The sequence below is a fragment of the Stomoxys calcitrans genome, chromosome 3 (assembly GCF_963082655.1).
Source record: "Stomoxys calcitrans chromosome 3, idStoCalc2.1, whole genome shotgun sequence".
NCBI lineage: Eukaryota > Metazoa > Arthropoda > Insecta > Diptera > Muscidae > Stomoxys > Stomoxys calcitrans.
In genome coordinates, this window is record NC_081554.1 from 57,469,764 (window position 1) to 57,493,678 (window position 23,915).

Consider the following 23,915-nt stretch of genomic DNA (forward strand, 5'->3'; position numbering starts at 1 on the left):
GTAGCATGTATAGAGTTATTTGCAAATAAAAATGATTTATTACAGCATATATGTACTTTATTAGCAAAAAGTGATTAAAATTCGTCTAAAATTTTAAATCGATGTTTGTTTCCATCTTGTATTCTACACAACTATTTCTCAGTGGCGACATAAATGTCTTGGTTGCAACTGAAAACTTTGCTAGAGGGGCATACTCATCTCAAGGCTGGTACTATATTAGTTCTTAGCTTTATTTTTCGCCGATTACTTTTTTATTTTTGTTTTATTTTAAAGCAAAAAAAGCTTGCTGATTTCATTCTGTAGGACACTCCCTCATTACTTTCGGTAAAATTTTAATAAAATTGTTATTTTACGTAATGTTGCAATAAAGTAATCGCGATAAAAAAAAGGATTTTCAACAGTGAAAATCGAATATATTTAGTACCAGCCATTAATGGGTAAATAAAACACGGCAAACATTCATTAACGTTGCACATTTAGGGACGACTCAATGACAATTATTAAACTGTGTCCCCCTGTTAAAATCAATTTTATTATTTATTTTGATTATCTCTTTCGTAATATAAATTTTAATTTTTGGTGACGTCGTCCGTAAAAAATGTAGCTCATATTTAAATTTTCAGAAAAAAAACTAACTTAAATACATTTTAGGGTTCAACAAACAGAAAAGATGGTCGAAAATTCTAACTCCGATGTGGAAGAAGAAGAAGACATTACAGCTTCCTTGGCCGCAATGAATCTTACAATTCAAGACCAAATCCAAGAGCTTTCCAAGCGTTTGAACAATGTAAATGAGGAGCTTCAACAACAGGTAAAGTCTACTTCAATTCTATATATTATTAGAATTTCTTTACTCATAAAAAATTCGTCCATTAGGTTAGGGATAAGCACGGCGCCCTATTGCAGCAAGCCACACATGCCGGACGCTTCGATGCTGCCTTGAATTCGTTGGCTGATGATGTGCAAAAGATACGCTCCAGTGGCTATAGGCTGAAACACCAAGTAGACAACCAATTTCAATTGATTGAGAATCGAACGAAGGTATTGTCCCGACTCCATGAACTTTCGCATTTACTACGTTCCTCAAAAACCCTACTGACTTTAACAACAAAATTAAGGGGAACAAAGGATATATTAAAACAAGCGGAGCTTCATTATGAACTCAACGAATTAATTGAAGATCCAGATCTTAAGAAAATAGAGTTTGTTCAAGCGGCTCGTAATTATGTTATAAATTCAAGGCAAAAAATACGAAATTTAACCCAAATGCAGTTAGTGACTGGACTGCAGGAAAGAAATGAACAGCAAATATGTAACGCCTTAAGAGTAAGCATAAAATATCCCAAATTTTTTATAATACAAAACGAGATTCCTATTATCTGTTTTAGATTTTTATGAACTTTAATACCTTGGAAAACTCTCTGAATAACTTGGTGACTACTTTCATTGCCGAATTAGAACAATCTCTGAAGGAATGCTTTGCCGGAAATGATATATCCGTACTAAGTAAGAATGACCCCAGCAAGCCATTAACCACATCCCCCAAAGCTTCGGGTTCCATTAGGGGACCCGGGAAAACACCGCAGCTTACTACAACACAAAATTTTAGAGCCAAATTTTGGAAGTCACTGCACTGGCTAATTTATGACGAACTTTATGAATGCTGTACCCAAATAATGCTGCTGAAGAAAGCTTTAGAACAAGTGCAACAATTTAACGGCCTCCTTACATCAAATACTTCAGAACAATTGACAAGCATTCGGTTCTGGCAAGCAACACAAAAGCTTTTAAGAAAATATTTCCATGAATGTCCTGCTCATATAACTCAAACACTGCAAGAAGGTTTGTCAAAATTGTTAAGCTCTATACGCGGTTTAGAGGAAAAGCTCAACAAAGAGTTCATTTTCGACGAAGATCTCTTTACACCGCTTGAGGTTGGCTATGTCTCAAAATGTGCTGCTAATATGAAAGCATGTTTGGCCGGTGTCGATTTACCCAACAATGAGACAGTCGACAATTTTATTAGAGTGGCTTCATCCGAATTGAGTAACGCCTTGGTAGATGCAAGATTGGGAAACGCTATTTCGTCTGTTTTTATTTCTTGTAGCAAAGACTTTTGCACAAAATTAGAGGCACAAATTAAATTGGGACCGGATTCTGTACAAGTTGTAGATTTACCCAATACGCAACAAATTCAAAACTCTTTATTGGCCAATATTTTGTTTTACTTCAAGGATTCTGTAAAACGCATGCTCTCCGATCTGGGCCAACAATTTGAAAAAACAAAAACATCAGCCAAAACAGATATAGCCAAATCGCTGGACCAAGCAGATCTTTTAATAACAACTATATTGCAGCAAATTATGGATTCCATTGTATCAACCATAAATATCATTATTCTTAGTATACATCGTGAACCCGGTTTAAATACCGAGAAAATCTCTACAGCTGGTCCTTCCATGTATATGAAAGAATTACAGGAATTTATACAACGTGTTTGGCAAAATCATATTTCAGCTTACGAAGACAAGGAAATTGTCTCTAAATGTGGCCAAGAAGTTGCCAAAAGGTGTATAAACTATTTTATTCACAATCTGAGCATAGTGCGTCCAAGTCAAGCTGGACGGCAACGATTGAAGAATGACTGTATGCACATGGAGAACACCTTAAAACCCCTTAGCAGCAATATATCTGAACTAGGAAATTCAGCTCGTATATTACGAGCCATGTCATTTCTTATAGTGCAACGTCCAGCTGAGCTGGTAAAACAAACTGTAGGTACAGATTCTTTGGTACCTTCATATATCATTTTGCTTTTGCTATTCGGTTATGCTGGTCAGGAACTTCAATCACCTCACACAACGGTGAATTGGTCTAATGAACGTTTCATTGAATGGCTGGAGGGACATACTAACGAACGTGAGAAGCTTGAGCTGATTTCAGGTGCCCTACAGCGATATCGCGACAGTGTTCGTCGCAAGAAAAGTGAACAATATGATGAAGTGTATCCTTTAATGGTGGAATATTTTGAGAAAGCCTCTAAGGTTGACCATTAGTTTTAACCAAAATTATAATTGCTTGAATAAAAATAATGATAACTAAGTATTAACATTCTACAATAGATAGGGCATGCATGTTGCCCAGAGTACAGTATAAAATAGATTTCACCACAATTTAAAATGGGGACACAACTCTCTCTTTATGCATACGAAAAAGTTCATTTGTACGTGAGATGAGCAGTCGTTTTTCTAAAGAAACTCAGACAATTTTGTGATGCAGCAGTAGCGACTGACCGAGTGAAGTCTGGGAGGAATCCGAGCACGCTACCAACTCGGCTAAGTGGGCGATCATTCCATTTTGTAAGAGATCTCAATATGTTCTGTCTGTTCATATGGAACATCCAATTTTTTTGAAACACTACAAAATGCCAATGACGACATAATACTTTTATTAAAATTGTTGCATAAATTAAGATTTCCAATATTAAATCAGCAAGTTTTTCTGTTTCAAAATCTAAAAAGTAATCACCAAGAAATTTCGCGAAAATCAAACAGTACCACTCTTTAAGATGGAGCTGTGATTTGTGCCAAACTAAATTTGGTACAAATTTTGTCGTGCAATGAAGAGCCACTTTTTGGACAAATTCACCACAATGCGTCCTTTAAGTATTTTATTGAGCTAAAACTTCGATTGGACACCACTCTGTTATATGGTAAAAGTTTTTTGCTATTCCACCAACTTTGCGTCGGTGGCCTTTCACGCGTTATTACCTTTATGAAACAAACACATGCAAATGCAAATTTTGCCCATGATCATTCCACTAAGGAACAGGGACAAACTTCTCACATATTAATGAGTGAAGTCCGATTCAAATTTAAGCTCAATGATAGGGGGCCTCCTTTTTTATAGCCGAGTCCCAAGGGCGTGCCGCAGTGCGACACCTCCTTGGAGAGAGGTTTTACATGGCATAGTACCTCACAAATGTTGCCAGCATTAGGAGGGAAAAACCACCGCTAAAAATTTTTTCTGATGGCCTCGCCAGGATTCGAACGCAGGCGTTGAGCGTCGTAGACGGACATGCTAACATCTGCGATACGGTGGCCTCCAATGTTGCCAGCATCAGGAGGGGAAAACCACCGCTGAAAATTTTTTCTAATGGTCTCGCCAGGATTCGAACCCAGGCGTTCAGCATCATAGGCGGACCTGCTAACTTTTGCGCTACGGTGGTCTCCGAAACAAATACATAGGCACCAATAAGTTAAAATTTTACAAAAATAACGCCCTCAATGCTAGAATTTTGCCACAAACAATGTCCTTAATTTTAAGCACCAGTGTATGAGAGGCTAGATACAATCCACATAAAGCCAAATATTTCAATACCAGTCTTATCTCTGCCCTTACGCCAAACGAAGTCAAAATGCATGAAACCATCTGTATTCCAGCTTCAGCCGCCTTGTTTGGCCTTGAAAGCTACGAACCGACATTATTTTTAAAACCCGAAAGCTTGATTTAGGTTTTAGGCCAATGGTTTCGATTTTATAATTCCTTAGTCAGGTCTTTTTTAGCACGCCAAATGAATGTGGCAAACCCCAAGTTTTGGATTGGGATATTTTGATATTTTAACATTCCATTATGCCTAATATCCAAAAACAACTGTGTTAGAACACCCAAATTCAAAAAATTTTATAAATCCAAAAATAAGGTTTATTATTTTCTGCGCAGCCTCAGATCAATGGGATTAACAGAATTCATGGGCCTCTTAAAGTATTTCCCGGCACGGGATAGCTGTGTGCACCACATAAGCTGGTTACGAGATGCTTAGCTGCGAGCTACCGGGCGCGTCCGCAGATTGCGAATAGTGGAATACTCCATACGGAGTAGCTGCAACGGCAGTCGCGGACAATCAGCTGTTTCGAGGGTAGAGTCTCAGAGAGAGGTCGGGTGGCACCGGCTCTTGCACAAATACTGAGTGCCTATGATGCTCAATCCCATGGCAGCCGGTTGTATATACCGGATTGACCCGATGAATTCCTTCATCGGCAAGGGCTGCAGCCTCAGTGTACCACACACTGCTACTACAACAACATGATGCTCGATATGACAAGACGAGTTGTTGGCGCCTTTAAATAACCAATCGCCACTCTGTCCCCGCGGCGATCGGAGCTTGACGATGATCGCCACCTCCACATGAAACTATGATTACAACAATAACAAGTATTTCATTCGCTTACAAGGCTTATAATCGTTCACATAGAGTTTAACCAAACGTGGATGAACCAAATCAATGCATCTTTTTTATACTCATAACCACGAACAACCTTTCATAAACGTAACACCACATCAAGAAATAGAAGCCGAATCAATTGCGAAAACAATAAAATACACATGTGAAAATTGTGATGGCTGACGATTTGTTATTGCCACGAACACAACCACAAAAAACCGTAAAACGAACATGCATTTCTCTCATTTTCCCAATTTCTCAAAACTTTTTTAATTTGCAAAAACCAAACCTGAATAAAAAAAAATACAACTAACGCTCAGTATTTCGTTTTCAAAGTATTTTGTTTTCGTGTAAACAACACACATACACACACATACATCAATGATTGACATTAGGAAATTCGTCAAATTAGAAAAATTGCACTCAACTGTTCGCATGACCGTTCTTGTACCATGATAAAACCATTTTGTTATCATTAAGATTTTCGTAGTGTTTCAAAAAAGGATTCGCGAAATATATGTGTTTTCAACTATGAAAAGCGAACATAGTATCAGCCAATAACAAAAAACGTCTTTTTGGAAAAAATGAGTTAGCCCCTTTTTATATTAAGCCATCGAAATCTAAATGTGTAAACATCCCATTGTATACTAACTCTTTTGTTCATTTTGCTACTGTCAATTAGTTTATTCTATTGAACTGTGAAAACAATAATTAGTCAGTGGTTAAAAAAATAACAATATTCGATATAAAAACCAGCTTAAATAAAATATAGTCTATAAAATATATATAATGCATATATCAGTTTTTTGGTTTAAAAATTTGTAGAGGAAAATAAAACAAAACGTTGAGATTCCTATAAAGTGAAAGTGTAGACATTTAGCCGCTTAACAACTTGAGGGAAATCACCAAAACTACAATCTCCGTAAAGATTAGTAAAAGTAAAATGTCCTTTTTAAGGGGTTCATTAAATTATGTCTGGTGCACGACCAGTGTTCTTGGCAAAGGGGCGACTGGGTCTGTATTTCAGGTAAATTCCCCATACACAAAAAAAAAAATATTGATATGATGTGTCTACATTCCACTCATGTTTGTTTAATTGTTGATGTGTTCTTTCACAGGGTGTCAACAAAATAACTGGAGAATCGGTTGCCGTAAAGACATTCAATCCCTATAGCCATATGCGTCCACCGGATGTACAAATGCGTGAATTTGAGGCATTGAAAAAGGTTAACCATGAGAATATAGTAAAATTACTAGCCATAGAAGAAGATCAAGAAGGCCGAGGCAAAGTAATTGTCATGGAATTATGTACTGGTGGTAGTTTGTTTAATATTCTGGATGATCCAGAGAATTCATATGGTCTCTCTGAAAAGGAGTTTTTATTGGTGTTGGAACATTTGTGCGCAGGCATGAAACATTTAAGAGATAATAAGTTGGTGCATCGAGACCTGAAGCCCGGCAATATAATGAAATTCATATCGGAAGATGGTCAAACTATATACAAATTGACCGATTTTGGTGCTGCCCGAGAGTTGGAAGATAATCAACCATTTGCATCCCTTTATGGTACAGAGGAATATTTACATCCAGATTTATATGAAAGAGCAGTTTTGCGTAAATCCATTAATCGATCGTTTACCGCCAACGTTGATTTATGGTCCATTGGTGTTACTTTGTTCCATGTGGCAACCGGTAATTTACCATTTCGTCCTTTTGGTGGGCGAAAAAACCGAGAAACAATGCACCAAATTACGACACAAAAAGCCTCTGGGGTTATATCCGGAACGCAATTGTCCGAGAATGGACCTATTGAATGGTCTACTACTTTGCCACAACACTGCCATCTTAGTGAAGGCTTAAAAACTCTGGTTACCCCTTTGTTGGCTGGTCTCTTGGAAGAGAATCGTGAAAAAACTTGGTCCTTTGATCGTTTCTTTCAGGAGGTTACAATTATATTGAGAAAACGTGTGGTACATGTATTTTTTACAAATCGTACTTCATCAATTGAAGTATTCCTAGAACCTGAAGAACAAATAGAACATTTTCGCGAAAGGATTTTAGTACAAACTAAAGTGCCTTTGGAAAAACAAATTCTATTAATCAATAATGAACATTTGGAAAAACGTATAACAATGCATACCACAGGTCCGTACACGAAAGACTATTCATAAAATTTTATTGTTTAGTAAACACAAGTTTGATCTTGTAGCAAATGGATTCCCAGAAACAACTACAGAGACACCCATATTTTTATATAGTAATGATGACAATAATGTTCAATTGCCGCAACAATTGGAGTTACCCAAATTTCCAGTTTTTCCTAGCAACGTTTCGGTGGAAAATGATGCGAGTTTGGCAAAGGTAGGATTGTTAAAATTTATTGAAAAAGCATTGTTTCTGAAATATTAGCACATCGAGAAATAGCTAGGCTTGCTTACAGACCATTTGCTATATTATTGATGAGAGAGAACTCAAATCAGTTTTGGTTTAGTCTTGTGTTAAAGAACATTTAACGACCACAAATAAACCACAATTTGTAATCACAAATTTTTGTACATAAAATTTGTGATTACAAATTGGTGGTTCCAGGTGGAACTTTCTATAAACGCAACCACGAATTCCGTGAAGTGATAAATGATGAAGCCACATTAGTTTGATTCCTATGAAGGCTGTATCAGTCTATATTGAAAATAAATCAAATTGACATACTTATGCATCTTCGAATTACTAAGCTACCCGTGTCAGCTGGTTGTATGTACCGGTGTGTAAAAACCCACTGAAACAACAACAACAACAAAAGTAATATCACAATAATAAAGTCTTATATAGATCATCTTCGAACTAAATCTGCCTATGGACAAAAAATATCTGTGTCCAGTTTCATTTCTAAGACTTTATAGTAAAAACAATAGGCAGTCACTGGGACATCTCTAAATTATAGTAGATTTTTACGACGCAAATACAAAATTTGTGTACTTCATATCCTGTGGAAAAATGAAAATTAAGATGAAAAAAAAAATAAATGAAATTGGCGAGAGCTGCAAAATAGGTCTTTTTTCGTGGAAGACAAGGAACCTACTCATGCCACTATACAATCGTATATTGAGCAACATTTCTCACTATAGATCACGAATATTCAATCTGAGGTGTCTGGGCGGTGGCTGCCTATCCACAATATAGTGATTTATATGCTGTCATAACATAGTATATACCGATGTACTTGGGTCTACGCACTGGTAAGATATCTGTCTCTTGATAGAGATGGTCTAAACGAGAACTGTGTGATGTTCATTGCTGTCACTAGAAGCTTAGCTGCTAGCTACCGGGTGCGTCCACAGCTTGCGGATAGTGGAATGCTCCATCCGGAGTAGTTGTAACTGCAGTCGCGGACAATCAGCTGTATCAAGCGAAGAGTCTCAAATACTGCACAAATACTGAGTGCCTACGATGCTCGATATGACAAGGCGAGTTATTGGCGCCTTTAAATAACCAATGGCTACCCTGTTCCCGCGGCGATCGGTCCTTTGGACCGAAACGAGCTTGCTCACCTACAGGAGCTTGAGGAGGATCGCTACCTCCACGTGAAACTGTGGTTACAACAACGAGAAGCTTAGCTGAGATGGTGGAATGGTCCTTACTCAGTAGTCCGCGACTGGAGTGTTTCAGTGAGAGACCGGATGGCACTGTCTCTTGCTTATATACTGAGCGCTTATGATGCTCAATATGACAAGCCGAGTGATTGGCGCATTTGACTAACGAAAGCACATGTAGCACTGTGGAATAGTGAACAGGTACGAAAGACCGAATCATGACACCTTCAAATAACCAATAGCCACCCTGTTACCGCGGCTATCTGTCATTTTGACCGGAACGACCTTGCTCATCTACAGGAGCTTGAGTAGGATCGCCACCTCCATATGCAAATCTGACTACAACAACAACAACATGACAGTCGGTTGTACGTACCGGATTGAACCAATGGAGTCCTTCATCTGCAAGGCCTGCCGCCTCGTGGTACAACACACTGCTACAACAACAACAAATGTAGATTCTTCATCACCAGTGTAGATAATCCGTCGGGGACGAACACCCACGGATGACATTCGTAACTTCCTGAGGTCCTGTCATCCGTTCTTCCTGGCTTCGAGAGTGAGCTAAGTTAATTGCTTCAAGTGTTCCAGCCACATATTCCACTTATGTTCGTTGACTATCCCATTCATTTTCATATTCAGCTCGCTGATTCTGGGTTCGTTCAACGAGGTCCGTGCAACGAATCCCATACGCTCGTTCGAGAATACCACTGCCTGAGCCGGGAAATTGGGCCGCAATTGGTGTATTCGACCGGCTGGTAAAAGCGAGAGGCTGCAGCATTAACGATATCTCGGAATTTCCTCTCAGCAACATGCACATTTGTGGAGGGTGAATCAATCAATCACGCAAGCGGCGATTGGTGTACTTTATGAAGCCGACCCGATCGGGTTTTTATGATTGGTTAACGCCCAGCGCTCAGAGGTTATAAAGTCGGGTGGTCGGAAGAAATTACGACTTGCCAGGATACGTCACTCAGGAGATCAGGAGATGCAATGCTGTGTTAGGTGTATGTCCAAAGTGGCAAGGGGCTGTGGCACCCTCTAGTCAACCGAACTTAACCTACACATATTGGTAGTTTTTATCGGGCATTTTGCTCCTCCATCACTTTAGATTCAGTCGTTGCCAACAACTTTAGACAGTTTGCTTTTCAGCAACATCTTAAGCCCTAAATAGTCACTGCCTAGGAGTTTTCGCGATATGGCCACCCGAAATGTACACCTGTGTGCGTGAGCTACTCTCATGGCTTACGTGTTATTTATTGTTTTTTAAAGTTCCAATATAAATTTAAATATAAATTTATTTTTTAATTCGACAATTGCAGGCCGCATGCAGCGTGGGACATGAATGTAAACGGCGTGTGGATACATTTACAACCATTGACATATTAATCAAAAAAGCTGTTCATCAATTCATCGAGACATTGTTGACAACCATAACATTGCTTGTAAAGTAAGTTGATCTAGGCTTATAATTATATAGGATAGCCTAACTAGACGTTTGCTAAAATTCCTGATTAATCAAATATTGAGTATAAGGATTCCGGTTCACAAAATTTTGAGAGCACATATGGCTGATGCAAGGCCAGCCATATAAGTAAAGCCGAGTTTTATCATCAACCGAAATGTTTAAGTTAAAAATATTGATAGATTTTATTTATGTATATATATATACCCTCGATTCTCAATAACCTCCTGCCTTAAGTTCACAAAAGCACAATTCCAGTTTATTGTGGAAGCCAAAACTAGGCAGAACAAAAACCAAAGTAACTTTCACTTTTCTTTCTTTAAGGAAAACCAAACACTTTGACAAACTTCTTATGACAGTTATGGATTATGCAGATTCTGTTCAAAGTATAGCAAAAATGGTATGTATATAAATACACAATGATTGTTACATATCATGCTATGTACATGTATAAAAATAATGTTTGTTATTTGTTTTAAGACTAAAGGTGATCAAGAGTTCAAAACAATTTTACACAATTTGGAGAACCTTAAAAGTGATTTTGATGGCGCTGCCGATGTCATAATGCAACTGCATACTAACTTTATATTGGAAGATCAATTGAAGTAAAATCACATTACTAAGAACACATATAAATACAGATATGCTTCTAACATTTAAGTGTTTTTATTGTTTTAGTGATCAATGGACATCCCAAATGCATGGAAAAAAATGTCCTTGCCGAACAAGAGCCAGTCCCCAAGCTAAATATTTAGTTGAGCGTTTGCGCGACTCTTGGCAACATCTGCTGCGGGATCGAGCTACTCGTACACTTACCTATAATGACGAACAGTTTCATGCCTTGGAAAAAATTAAGGTAATGCAAGCTTACTGCAAGACATTCAAATTTCTTTCAATTATTTGCAATAATAATTCGTGTGTATTTATTTAGGTGGATCGCAATGGAAAACGTTTAAAGTCGTTGCTTTTGGATGATACAAAGCCAGCAGTTGCCCAAATGGCCGAATGCCTTGCAGATTGGTATAAATTAGCCCAAACTGTTTACTTAAAAAGCGAAATCTTGGAGAAAGATGTTCGGGAGTGTGAGCGTAATTTACATGGAATTAGGGATGATTTGTATAGATTGAAAACTGAAATGCAAAAAGATTTAGATGCTAAGATGGTGAACAACAGTAATCAGTTGTCAAAAATAGAACAGAAGAATCGTTTACGGGTAAGCCATCAGTAGTTCTTCTTAGAAATGAAATCGTTCTCATAAGATGATATTTTTGTTTTAGTTTATGCAGCAACAACAACAGGATGTTCTTGCTATAATGCAACAAAACAATCAGTTGATTTCTATGCTGCAAGAATTGGGTATAGGCATGTCACCCCATCAAAAGCTAAAACCATAAACCTTATTTATAATATTTTATATCTGCCGTCATTCATAAGTTAAACCGAGAATTGCACGATTTCGCTTTTTTTTTACATTATGAAGATACCAAAAATAATTGGCTACGGTATTTTAGATTTAAGTGTATGTTTTAATGTGTACATTGTTAAGAGAAACCACTGTTGAAAAGCCTGATTTTTGCAAATGAAGTTACATTCTTTATGTGATAAAATATATATGTTTAAATTTTAACAACGTTATTGAAATGCTTACAAAACTATTGTTTTGCATTTAAAAATCTCAAAAATTTTCAAACTCTTTATCTTCTGCCTACCTTGTTTTAGGGATACCTTATTAAGTTACTCATACATAATTTTGTGTTGCTTCTTGAAATTCTGACTTCAGTTTTCAAACGACGAAGACAAAACAAAGAAAAATACCATATGAGTCGATTATGAAATGCAACCCAACTTCAGTTGAGTTGCCAACGTCCAAATTTGTTATATAAATTCTAATTTCTGTATAAAATGGCCTATGGTTTTTCAAATTAACTTAGTATCTGAATGCTCAAACACTGATATTGAACTAAAGTGAGAAAAATTTCAACGCAACTGCATACATACCGGGTGTTGTGTTCATTGCTTTCATGAGAAGCTTAGCCTGCAACGGTAGTCGCGTACAATCGGTGGTATCGAGAGTCTCAGTGAGAGGCCTGTTGGCACAGACTTTCGCTGACTCTGTTTCGATACTTTCAAAGGCTGCAGTTGCTGATTTTCGACGCATAATATCAATGTCGTCGGCGTAGGCGAGCAGGATGTGGTCATAGGCGGTCATAGTATGTCATACCTACTCACATCTGTATCTCGTATAATATTCTGCAATATCATCGAGACCAGAATTGCTTTCATCAAGCAGTTGAGTTAGTCGAGTGAAGTATGCCGTTAATTTTTTTTATGTGCAAGCCCTTTGCTGCAACCATGCAGTGATCTGAATCTATGTTCACTACTCTGATCGATTGTACGTCTAAAACGCTGGATGAATGCCTCTCCATCGATTACAGCAAGACAACCATGTAATTTGGAAATTTTGCCCATGAACGTTTCACTAAGTAACAGGGGCAAACTTCTCACATATCAATGAGTGCAGTCCCATTCAAATTTTAAGCTCAATGATAAGGGGCCTCCTTTTTATAGCCAAGTCTGAATGGCGTGTCGCAGTGCGACACCTCTTTGCAGAGAAGTTTTACATGGCATAGTACCTCACAAATGTTGCCAGCATTAGGAGGAGAAAAAGCACCGCTGAAAATTTTTTCTGATGGTCTCACCAGAATTCGAACCCAGGCGTTCAGCGTCATAGGCGGACATGCAAACCTCTGCGCTACGGTGGCCTCCTGGACAACCATGTAGTCTTGTAAATTTAAGGATGTGGATATCTGGTGCTACCATGTTCTTGACTTGGCGAGTGATTTACCTCAATATATTATTGTCTGTTTTCTCGTACAGGCAAAATTTGAAAATTTTCTTTGAAATTTTCGCTTTCCGTGAAATTTTTCGTCTATAACTTTTTTTAAATAATAAATTTAAATGCAAAAAATTTGCTGATTTCATTCAGTAGGATATTCCCCATTGCTTATGGCAAAAGTTTATTATTGATATTTGTGTAGTGTTTCAAATGAGTAATCGCGAAAAACATGGGTCTTCAACGATGAAAAACGATAAAGTACCAGCGTTTATATTATTTGACCTTCGACCCGTAAAATTTAGGATGTTATCTTTTTTCTTGTTCATTAGTCCTATTGCCGTGGATATAAGAAAATCTGGTAACATGTGAACTCAATGTTATTAAGATATCGCTATCTTAAAGTAGTAGGTTTTCGCCATAAACTAGGCATTTTTTGCGTTGTCTTAAATTAAATATCTCTCTTTTATTATTTTAGATCTTGAAACAAATATTAATTATATGTTTGCTATATTAATAATAAATGAAATTATAATATTAAATTAAAGGGAAAATGACATAGACAGGTGTGTTTGTGAATTTACACACAAATCATTGAAACGGCTAGGATGATTTTTTTGTGATTTCAATATGTGTGTGGACGAGACGAGGCTATGATGAACGGTATCTTTCAATTTTCTATGCATCTACGTTGAGATTAGAGAGTATACCATGCTAAAAATAGATAAACAAATAAATACACGTGATAATTAATAAATCCCATGGCATTGGAAGATTGTTAAAGAACCGTGCTTGTATAAGAACATACATACCCATAGATGTAGTAGAAGAATGAAATTAAATATATAGCTAATTTGATCCAACCCTCACGCATATTTTTGGTCAAGTTATCTGAAGATAAAACTGTTGTGGGATCATACAGGCCAGGCCCAGACATCACGGGACGATTTTTGTAGCTGAAATTGAGACAAGACAAATTTTAATGTAATGACATCATTTGCCATACCCAAAAGACCAAAGCTCACTTACCGCCATATATGATATGCAATCAATGGTATATTGATGCACAATGAAAACCATTCGCCACAAACCAAAAATAATAAATTAAGGAATATGTGAAGTATATATTCCGGTAACACCAACTAAATATAGAACAAATAAATATACTGATCAATATTTACATACTTATATGTATAGGGTTCTGGCTTATGTATTTTTTTTGTTTTGTTCGCCCTTTACTCAGCTAACCAACCCCTTTGTATGGACAGCAAAAGCATGCTTACCGGATTCAGGCTATTGCATTGGTCTATTGGATTTTTATAATCAGTTTTCAATTCGTCGAAAGCGATAACATGAAATATAGCGAAGAATATCAAAAATGCATCTCCTATTAAAGCAATTATATATGTGAAAGCCGTGAAGTTGAATGCCATTGCTACTGCCTGACCAAGATAAAAAGGCGGGTATGAAAATGTTTTACGATGGTGTGTATCTTCCTCGCAATACACTCAATAGATCTAAAGTTAACAAATGAGACATTAACAAATAAACAGGAAACAATAAAGTACTTAAGCCTTACATCCTACTGGAGAAAAACACCTTATTTTTTGTTCTATAAATTCCCTTGTATTTAGTTCGTCCGAAGGTTTGTCATGATTTTTGACAGTTATGACATAACAGGGTTGCTTTACCAGAGACTGTGGGCAGTAAAAGGGGTACTCAAGTACTCTGTGCTATTAACAACTTAAATTTATTCACAAACTTGTCATCTGGTAGAACTAATAGCTGGTATTATGTTCGTTTTTCGTTGAAAACTCATGTTTTTCGAGATTACTTCTTTGAAACACTTCACAAATATTTGTTAAAATTTAAACATAAGTTATGAGGGAATGTCCTACTGAATGATATCAGCAAGTTTTCTTTTTGCTTTAAAATCTATTTTCTAAAAAAAAGTAATCAGCGAAAAATAGACAGAAAACGAATATAGTACCAGCCTTAAGAAGGTAAAGTCAATTCCCATACTACAACGAAATCGACAAAAGAACCTTGTGGGGTTGATGACGCAAATTCCCACTGCGCTGCCAAATTTCTGTACGCTGTCAAATTGACATTGAACTTTTTATTTAAGCAGAAAATTCTTCAGCTTTCGGAATTGTTGCGCAAAACTTGTTATAAATGTTATATTTTTTAACATAATAACATTAAATTTTTTGTACTAACTCAATCTTACACTCATATAACACTAGGATTAATTGTTTTTAAGTGCTCCTTTTAAATCATTAGCCTAAATTGCACATGGTTTTTATATGGAGTTTGACAGTTGTTCAAGAGAAAACCCGAATAGAGTATCAACCCTTAGAACTCAATACCATTTCAACGGAATGTGTTCGCATTTTCTTAGTCACAATTTTTTTATAAAGCGTTTTGACAGTTGTTTGGGCAGCAGCTGTAAGGTTAAAAGATTGGTAGAATTGAGAAATCAAGTATCAAAGTATCTTGTATAAATTTGCCTAAATTTCCACTAGGCTGCCAAATTTATGTACACTGTCAAATTTACATTGTTGTTTTTATTTTATAGCCACAAGATTAAAAGATGTATCAATACAAAATTTTAAATTTATATTTCAATGAATAAAAATATGAAAAAAGAAACAAAATGTAAAAAACCGAACAAAGCATTTGAAGTTCAAGTGGGATTTTGATACAACTCTGATATTGGAAAATTCCATCTGCTGTGCTTGTGACTTAACCTTGTATAAATTTGATTAGGTTAACAGGTTGCGGATAGTGGAATGCTCCATACTCCTTGGATGCACTTTCTAAACCTCGCATTGGCAGTACTAACGTTGCTACGTCAAGTACTAATTTCATATTAAAATGCCGGTGACTATTCGATTTTTTAATCCACTAAAAGTCGACTTCGACTCTTCGACTTTTTACGCAAAAAGTCGACTTTTGGATCCCGGCACCCACCGGCATTCACTTCTTTATCTTTAGCCACTCGCACGAAAATTTACAATTTACAATAGATCTTTATTCACTAAAGAGAAGTACCGTGTACTTGTTGAAAAAAACCACGTAAGTGCGTGTGTTTTTCAGTTTCCAAATTTGCCTATACCACCGATCTGTAGAAAATATCCAAACATGTTAACTAGTTCCAAAAGACGATTTAATAGTATCTCGAATCTCATCTGGTTTATTGCGATTGGAACTCTTTTGTGCGAACAATCCCAAGCTGATGTACCACGTCCGCTTGGCGTTGCTTTGACGAAAGCCACTTTATATAAACCAGGTTCGGGAGATACTTGGGAGTGTTTGGACGGCAGCAAAACGTTAAAGTATGTGCAAATTAATGATGACTATTGCGATTGTACGGATGGCAGCGATGAGCCAGGAACTGCGGCTTGTCCTCAAGCAACATTCCACTGTGTAAATCAGGGTCATCGTTCACAAGACTTACCAAGTTCACGTGTTAACGATGGCATATGCGACTGCTGTGATGGTAGCGACGAATATGAAGTCACTAGATGTCCCAACCAATGTGATGAATTAGGACGGGCTGAACGTGAGCAGAGGAAATCACAAGCGGAAATGTTAAGAAGGGGTGCTGCTAAGCGTTCTGAAATGGTGGCTAAGGGTCAACATCTGAAGACGGAAAGAGAAAGACGTCGCCAAGAATTGGAACAACGTCGTCAAGAGCAAGAGACTTTAAAAAAAGAGAAGGAAGAATTGAAGAGCTATGCCGAATATATGGAAGCGGAGGCTGTGGCCTTTTTTAAAGAAATCCATAAAGAATCAGAAGCTGCTGTCGTTGACACTCCAACTGAAAGCGCTACAGCAAAACCCGAAGATTCTTTACTAAGCGAAGCTGCACAACTCTTCTCGCGCTACGATACAAACAAAGATGGTTATGTGGAAATAATTGAACTGCAAGTCGATATAAATTTAGATAGAGATCGCAACGGAATGGTTAGTAGTGAAGAGGCAAAATACTACTTAGATGAACGTGATCGTATCGATCTCGAATCATTTGTGGCATTATCATGGCCACGTATTAAGCCAATGTTGATGGTAGCTCAAGGTATATTCAAGCCTCCACATTCCTCGGAAGACGACGATGAAGAAGAAGCAGATGCAGGAACAGACACTGAACATTACCAAAATGCCGAATTGGATGACATGTTAAAGGAATATAATGAACGTGGTGAAGGTATGTACATAAATTGCATCTACCATAAAAATTATGTTAATACTCCATAGAAAAATAAGAGAACAGAGTAAGGGAATTTCGATCCATTTAATTAAGGTATTTGGGAATGTTGAAAGGTTTTTGCTACAACAGACTGCTAAACCAATAGCAGTCTGTTGTAGCCACATATTCGCATGTAAAAGTACCCATAGGCCTGGTCACTTCGGGAAAGTGAATTCGTCTTCAATCAGACTCCAACTTTACTCAAAACCGTTGATTGGCTAAAGTGTTTGGTTGTGGTTGTTGTATCAGTGTGCTGTACACTTCTTCGTGTCAATCCGGTACGTACAACCGGCTGTCATAGATTGGAGCCATATCGGTTCGTTGGGTCGGTATTCGTTTGGATGATGGAGACCATAGTAGAAGTCTTTGAGAAAAATTTTAGGGTAGAAGAAGTAAAATCTGGTAATGTGTTTACTTGGGGCCAAAACAGGTTATGGACCGATTAAGCCTTATTTGGCATGTAGGGTAAAGGTCATAGGAGAATTCAATTGGGAGATCGGTTTATATGAGAGCAATGTAAAGTTTTCGATCGATTTGCTACAAATACGTTCCAAGTTTGGCCCGAAATACTTGGAACGTATTTGTAGCAAATCGATGGTATAATTTTTATCTGTGAAGGGTGGCCATTTTTTCTAAGCTACTTGCTTCATCAAAAGTAGCACCTGTTTACCATCATTATTCTTCGCATTATTTCAAAACTAGTTTTATTCGTTTTGGTTACGGTTGTGCATAGGTAGGTAAAGTTGCTAACTATCTCAAAGTTGTGTTTCCCAACTTTCTCTATTTTGTTTATCTGCTCGGGCTTTGAGCTTTGAGCACCACACAAGCAGGAACTTTGAGTTCCAATCTGTGCGGTGTTCATTGCTGTCACGAGAACTTATCTGTGAGCTAAGGGGCGCGTCCACAGGTTGCGGATAGTGGAATGCTCAATACGGAGTAGCTCTACTTGCAGTCGCGAACAATCAGTGGTATCGGGCGGAGAGTCTCAGTGCACAAATACTGAGTGCCTATGATGTTTGATATGACAAGGCGAGTTATTGGCGCTTTTAAAAATAACCATTTGCAACATTGTTCCCGCGGCGATCGGTCCTTTGGACCAGTACAAGCTTGTTCACCTACAAAAGCTTGACAAGGATCGCCACCTACACATGAAAATGTGGCTACAACAACAACATGATTTTCTATCTATCGCACAGCCTCCCCAGTCTTCATCAGCGTACCACACTAGGTTTCTATTACCTTTAGAAAATTTCAACTGAACATGCTGTGTTCCTTTTAAACTTGGAAACGGAATGAAATACCTGTTATACCCATTTATACAAGTGCACCTATTATGAATTGGTATCACGTTTGATCTACTTTGCCACAACTTTCATTGCAGGATGTTTGAAATAGAGGCGACAGTGGTAATGACGCAGGATTACAATCCATCATTCCATATTCTTCTAATAGTTCTTTAATATCTATGCCTGCGTCAATTTCTATTTGACCTGTTTTTGCTTCGCGGCTGACTTCAATACCAAAAATATGCTTTAACAATCCATGTTAACTATTTCGCAAGATTTCTGCTTTCTCTTTGCACGTGTTGTTTCGAGCCATCATGTATAGACAAGGTTCATTATTATATCTTTGTAACCCAATTTTACACCAAAAATCGTTGAATTTCGAGTTCCACTCTCTTCCTGCATGTTTGACTCCATATAACGATTTTTGTAACTTTAGCACTTTGTTCGATTTGTTCTGGTTGTTGTTCTATACGCTTCGTCGGTCAGTCCCGTGTTTAGATATGCATTCACGACGTATACTTGGTGCAAATGCATCTGGTGCAGAATTGCCAGTGCTAGCCACATTCTGATCGTGGCATACCTAACGATGCGAGAAAAAGTTTCTTTATAATTAACCATATATTTTTTGGATGCAACCTTTTGCAACAAGCCTTGCCTTATGGTGGAGTATTTCTCCTATCTGATTCGTTTTCAAAGCGTATACCCAATTGCATTTAGGAGGTCTTACATATTTCATGTTTTCTTTTCCTTTAATGAATGCATATCCTTCTCCATTGCGTCTCTCCAATTTTGACTTGACTTGCTGGATAATGCTTCTTTGTAACTCAAAGGTATACTTTCCTCTACTACACTATTCAATTAGTTTTGCATTTTGACATTTTTCTTGGTCGACCAAATTTTTTTCTTTCCTAGAAAGCGAGGTCTTCCGGCGCTTCGTCTGATATCTACTTCTGCCATCTGCTCCTCCTCATTTGATGAAACTCCACGCAACTTTTCAGTGTCGTAAAAACTATCTTCATCAGAAAATAAAGCATTTATTGGCATTAGACACTTTACCGGCAGATTGGTCTATATAGCAGCTATATCCAAATATGGTCCGATTTGGCCCGTTCAAGAACAAGAAGTGCATCAAAAAGACGTATCTGTGCGAAATTTCAGCTCAATATCTCAATTTTTGAAGGCTGTTGAGTGATTTCAACAGACGGACGGATAGACGGTGTCGTAAAACTATCTTCATCAGAAGGGTTAATGACAAGTTCACTTTCTTCTGGTTATGCATTTTCTCCAGATTCATTTGCTCTTAGATTTTCTACGGAATTTTCATTTGAGATGACATCTTTGTTGTTTGAATTTTGACAATTATTAAATGAGATACTCTTTATTTTCTTCTTTGAAACCATCACCAGGCATAATATTTTCATTAAGCAAGACATCTCGACGTTTGATAACTTTTTTGGTACTAAAATCATATAAGCTCGCAGAGTTATAGAGCTTTAAAATTAAAAAATGCAGAAAATAAAAAAAAATTGCTTTGGTTCATGAGCTTGCTGGTTTGACATTAGTCGGCTCATGGAAAATTAAATGCTGTTAGGTGTTGGACTCACTTAGACGTTTTCGTCCTTTGCGATACCACAGGAACAAAAGAAGGAAGATGCCTACTAGTTCCTATAGTTTAACCATCCAGATCGCTTTAAAAAGCCCAATAACTTACGAATGTTCACATCCGCTAAAACAGATAGGTTCTCAAAGAAATGAGAACCTAAAGTGGAACTCCTTCTGATTGCTAGTGCGGGACACACACACAGAAGGTGTTCTATAGTCTCTTCTTCTTGGATGTCCTCACAGCTACTGCAATAGTCGTTGCTGGCAACCTTCAGTCTGTCAGCATGTTTTCCGGTTAGACAGTGACCTGTCATGACGGACACGATGACTGAGACGTCTGTAGTAGACCTTTTCAATTCTAGATTAGGCCACATAGTTTTGGAATGCTCACAGCCTACAGTTGGTGACCTTCCATCATTCGTTGTCGTTCGGGCCTGATCCTGAAAACTTAACTTACATGTCACTAGAGGCATATCCACAGATTACAGTATCCCTGGAATGTGTAAGGTAGCTCCTAGTCTCGCAAGCTCGTCCGCTTTACAACTCTCTGGGATATCTCTGTGGCCCGGCACCCAGAAGAGGTGAATTTTGAACTGTTCAGCCATCTCGTTGAGAGATTTGCGACAGTCGAGGGCGGTTTTTCTGTTCAGAAATACGTTCTTAAGGGATTTAATGGCTGCCTGGCTGAATTGCATAATCTACCTGAAAACCACCGCACAAACTTTTTAAACTGTTCAAAGGGACGTATTAGCAATGCTCTCCAGTAGCGTAGCATGGCTAAAAATACGCAGATAAATTTCTTTAAGCGTATCCATCAAAAAATTTAATAAATACATTTTTATTTCAGTGTTAATAAATTTGCATTTAATAACAAAATTTCTCTCTCATAATTTTTAGAAATTACTCGAAAACCAACTTACCAACAAGAAGAAGAAGAGGAGGAGGAAGCCTACGAAGATGACGAGGCTGATGTAGGCGAAGGTACTGTAGAAAATACCAACACCCCAGAACCAGAATATGATGAGGGAACCAAACACCTAATTCAATTGGCCAATGAAGCTCGTAATGCATTTTCCGAAGTTGAACGAAGTATTCGCGAGATTGAGCAAGAGATCAAAGAAATAGATGATCAAGATTCTAAAGACTATGGACCCCACGATGAGTATGCAACACTCGAAGGAGAATGCTTCAAGTTTGAAGATCGTGAATATGTCTATACATTGTGTCCCTTCGAAAGGGCATCGCAACAGGGTCGTGGCGGTGGTGGCGAAACGACACTTGGCAGATGGGATCAGTGGTTGCACGAGGGCGAACGAAAATACACAAAACAAAAGTACGCACATGGCGCATCGTGCTGGAATGGACCACAGCGTTCTGCAATAGTACAGTTGAGATGTGCTTTGGAATCGAAAATTACATCGGTTAGTGAGCCAAATCGTTGTGAATATTTCTTTGAGTTTGAGACGCCAGCTGCTTGTGACGAAGAAGCATTCCATGCCGAAGAACAGCGTTTTAAGGATGAATTGTAAAATAAAAAAAAACTGGAAAGCTTAAACAAGTGTAGGGGCAGTTATTCACACAAGACCGAAACGTTTTTTAAAGTTTTATTATATAAGTTTACATTGAGCGACTAGCCAATTTAGTAACTCTATTATATTTGACTTTTGTCCGTGTTTTTGTTTTGGATCTGAAATTGATTTTTTTATAAATATACTTAAAGTAGATTCTGAAAATTATTTTCAAAGTTATCATTCCTTTTCAATGTATTTATAATGATTTTTTAATAAATGGAAAAAAAATATTTTTCTGTCTTACTAGGAAAATTATAAAGATTCACATCAAAATTTCTTATTTTTTAGACTTATGTTTAATAAGGGATGAGTTTAACACTAAGATTCGCTAACAGCTAGTCTCATATCCTCTAGATATCCATCTAGTTGTTGTTCAAGTGCTAAAATTAATCCGGTATTGCAGTTTTCTGAGCCAACGAAAGTCAAAATTAATGGCAACTTATTCATTTGAACAACCTGAAAAGAAAATGTGTTATACATCTTTCTATAATGTGTTCGTTGTTTCGTAGCATGATCACCTGGTAATTGGAGTACATGGATATAATGGTTTTGTTGCGTCCAAGACCCAATTTCCCCGCTTGATCACTTGCCGTTGTAAATGTCGATATGAAGGAGGACGTCAGGGTAAAGTCAACATTTTTATCCTGGCTTACGCGCATCACGGGAGCACCATCGCGGTCGGTGATTTGTATAATATACAGACCATTAATCCTACAATTTATTTAAATAAAATAATAACAACAACACGCGTTAAATAAGAATTGCGAAGTATATTAAGGCCCTAAGGGGAATTGAGAGGTAATAAAGAGATGCCATAATGAGAGCTATGCAACGTATAGAGAAGCAAGTTGAAGGAAGAAGGAATATGCCTTCTAGTTCCTACCGTTGAACAATCCAGATCGCTTTATAAAGCCAAATAACTTGCGAATGTTCACATCCGCTAAATCAGACAGGTTCTCAAAGAAATGAAAACCCAAAGTGGAACGAATTCCTAATTGCTAGTGCGGGACACATACACAGAAGGGGTTCTATAGTCTCTACATCCTCGATGTCCCTACAGCTTCTGCAAGTCGTTGCTGGCAACCTTCAGTCTGCCACTGTAGGCAACTTATATCTCCTGCCGAAAAGAACTATTTCTGTCTTGCACGGATTTATACCCAGACCCCTTTCGGTAGCCCACTTTGCTGTTGCACGTAGAGCTTCCTGAAGTTTATCTCTTAAAGTGCTGGGAAACTTTCCTACAGGACTTACTCAACGTCACTCTGAATCAGTGATGGACACACTAACACTGTTGAAAATACCAAGCAGTGTTTGTGTGAGTATCATTAAACATTAACTAAATGGAATAGCTTTGAAATAGAGTCAGCCGAACGAACCGCACAAAGTTGTTTATACTGTTCTATGCCCGCAAGCATAAGAATTTATGTGCGGATGTTTATGCTGTCCATCTATACTCTAGAAACACCTCTTAATTGCAGATATACTTGATCTCGATATTTACAGAACCAAAATAAAGGCGCAATACAGTGCCACAGCAACCAAATAGTCCCCATTACAGCCAGATCTACCAACGAAATCGTCATAAGGTTAATTCAGGCGATAAATTGGACCTTTCTTCCTAAAACTTCAGCTACAAAACTTAGCAAGTATAAATAATATTTAGTCATTTTTCAAAATATGAACTTACTTTTTCAAAAGACCCTCAAAATAATTATTGATATCCTTGGACATTACTAGCGATGGTGTATCCATAAATAATTTCTGCAGTAAAATTAAAGAAAATTAAATATTTCAGTAATATTTTCCATTTGATGACACATTTGACGTTGTTTTGTTAACATATGTTTTTTACTAAATAACGATTAGCAAATGCCTGGTTAAACTCTCGTAAACGTACCGTACAGTAAATAAAAAGGGGCAAATTGAAGGCAGATTCTTTGAGGCATAGACATATTAATCAGCCAAAAAATTAAAAGATTTGTGATTACAAACGTATTAATTAAAACATTAAAAATGTGAAAAATTAACAAGATGTGGAAAACAACTTTAAAATCGATCATCTGTTTTTCCTTTAAAAAATTCAGCTGACGAG

General features: G+C 37.4%; 5 protein-coding genes across 6 annotated transcripts in view; 3 read left to right on the forward strand and 2 right to left on the reverse strand.

The window, feature by feature from the left end:
• LOC106083086 (conserved oligomeric Golgi complex subunit 5) overlaps positions 1–3,102 on the forward strand; it is a 39,661-nt gene extending 36,559 nt beyond the window's left edge. Inside the window, exons 1-4 of one of the 2 annotated variants that reach the window (XM_013245929.2) lie at positions 525–600; positions 652–811; positions 877–1,326; positions 1,389–3,102. In XM_013245929.2, coding sequence (XP_013101383.1) covers positions 599–600; positions 652–811; positions 877–1,326; positions 1,389–3,056 — 2,280 coding nt within the window. In that variant the 5' untranslated portion in view covers positions 525–598 and the 3' untranslated portion in view covers positions 3,057–3,102. Of the gene's footprint in view, positions 1–524; positions 601–651; positions 812–876; positions 1,327–1,388 lie in introns of those variants that run through there. The other variant, XM_059365320.1, reaches the window with a different exon arrangement.
• A 2,806-nt stretch (positions 3,103–5,908) lies between these two features.
• LOC106083076 (serine/threonine-protein kinase TBK1) lies at positions 5,909–11,914 on the forward strand. The gene is made up of 9 exons (XM_013245906.2): positions 5,909–6,251; positions 6,343–7,369; positions 7,434–7,585; positions 10,137–10,264; positions 10,604–10,679; positions 10,760–10,884; positions 10,958–11,135; positions 11,211–11,492; positions 11,557–11,914. Exons 1-9 carry the CDS (start codon positions 6,168–6,170, stop codon positions 11,671–11,673), a joined length of 2,169 nt encoding a protein of 722 aa, XP_013101360.1. The 5' UTR covers positions 5,909–6,167; the 3' UTR covers positions 11,674–11,914.
• A 1,639-nt stretch (positions 11,915–13,553) lies between these two features.
• Positions 13,554–14,798, reverse strand: LOC106083052 (protein cornichon). Its single transcript, XM_013245876.2, has 5 exons — positions 14,692–14,798; positions 14,396–14,629; positions 14,142–14,254; positions 13,925–14,068; positions 13,554–13,826 (listed from the first exon to the last, which is right to left on the reverse strand). Exons 2-5 carry the CDS (start codon positions 14,543–14,545, stop codon positions 13,799–13,801), a joined length of 435 nt encoding a protein of 144 aa, XP_013101330.1. The 5' UTR covers positions 14,546–14,629; positions 14,692–14,798; the 3' UTR covers positions 13,554–13,798.
• A 1,259-nt stretch (positions 14,799–16,057) lies between these two features.
• Positions 16,058–22,053, forward strand: LOC106083072 (glucosidase 2 subunit beta). The gene is made up of 2 exons (XM_013245901.2): positions 16,058–17,322; positions 21,150–22,053. The coding sequence occupies exons 1-2, from the start codon at positions 16,257–16,259 to the stop codon at positions 21,779–21,781; spliced, it is 1,698 nt and encodes a 565-aa protein (XP_013101355.1). The 5' UTR covers positions 16,058–16,256; the 3' UTR covers positions 21,782–22,053.
• LOC106083073 (ragulator complex protein LAMTOR3 homolog) lies at positions 21,841–23,670 on the reverse strand. Its single transcript, XM_013245903.2, has 3 exons — positions 23,511–23,670; positions 22,342–22,534; positions 21,841–22,279 (listed from the first exon to the last, which is right to left on the reverse strand). The coding sequence occupies exons 1-3, from the start codon at positions 23,573–23,575 to the stop codon at positions 22,142–22,144; spliced, it is 396 nt and encodes a 131-aa protein (XP_013101357.1). The 5' UTR covers positions 23,576–23,670; the 3' UTR covers positions 21,841–22,141.
• Positions 23,671–23,915: the final 245 nt, after the last annotated feature.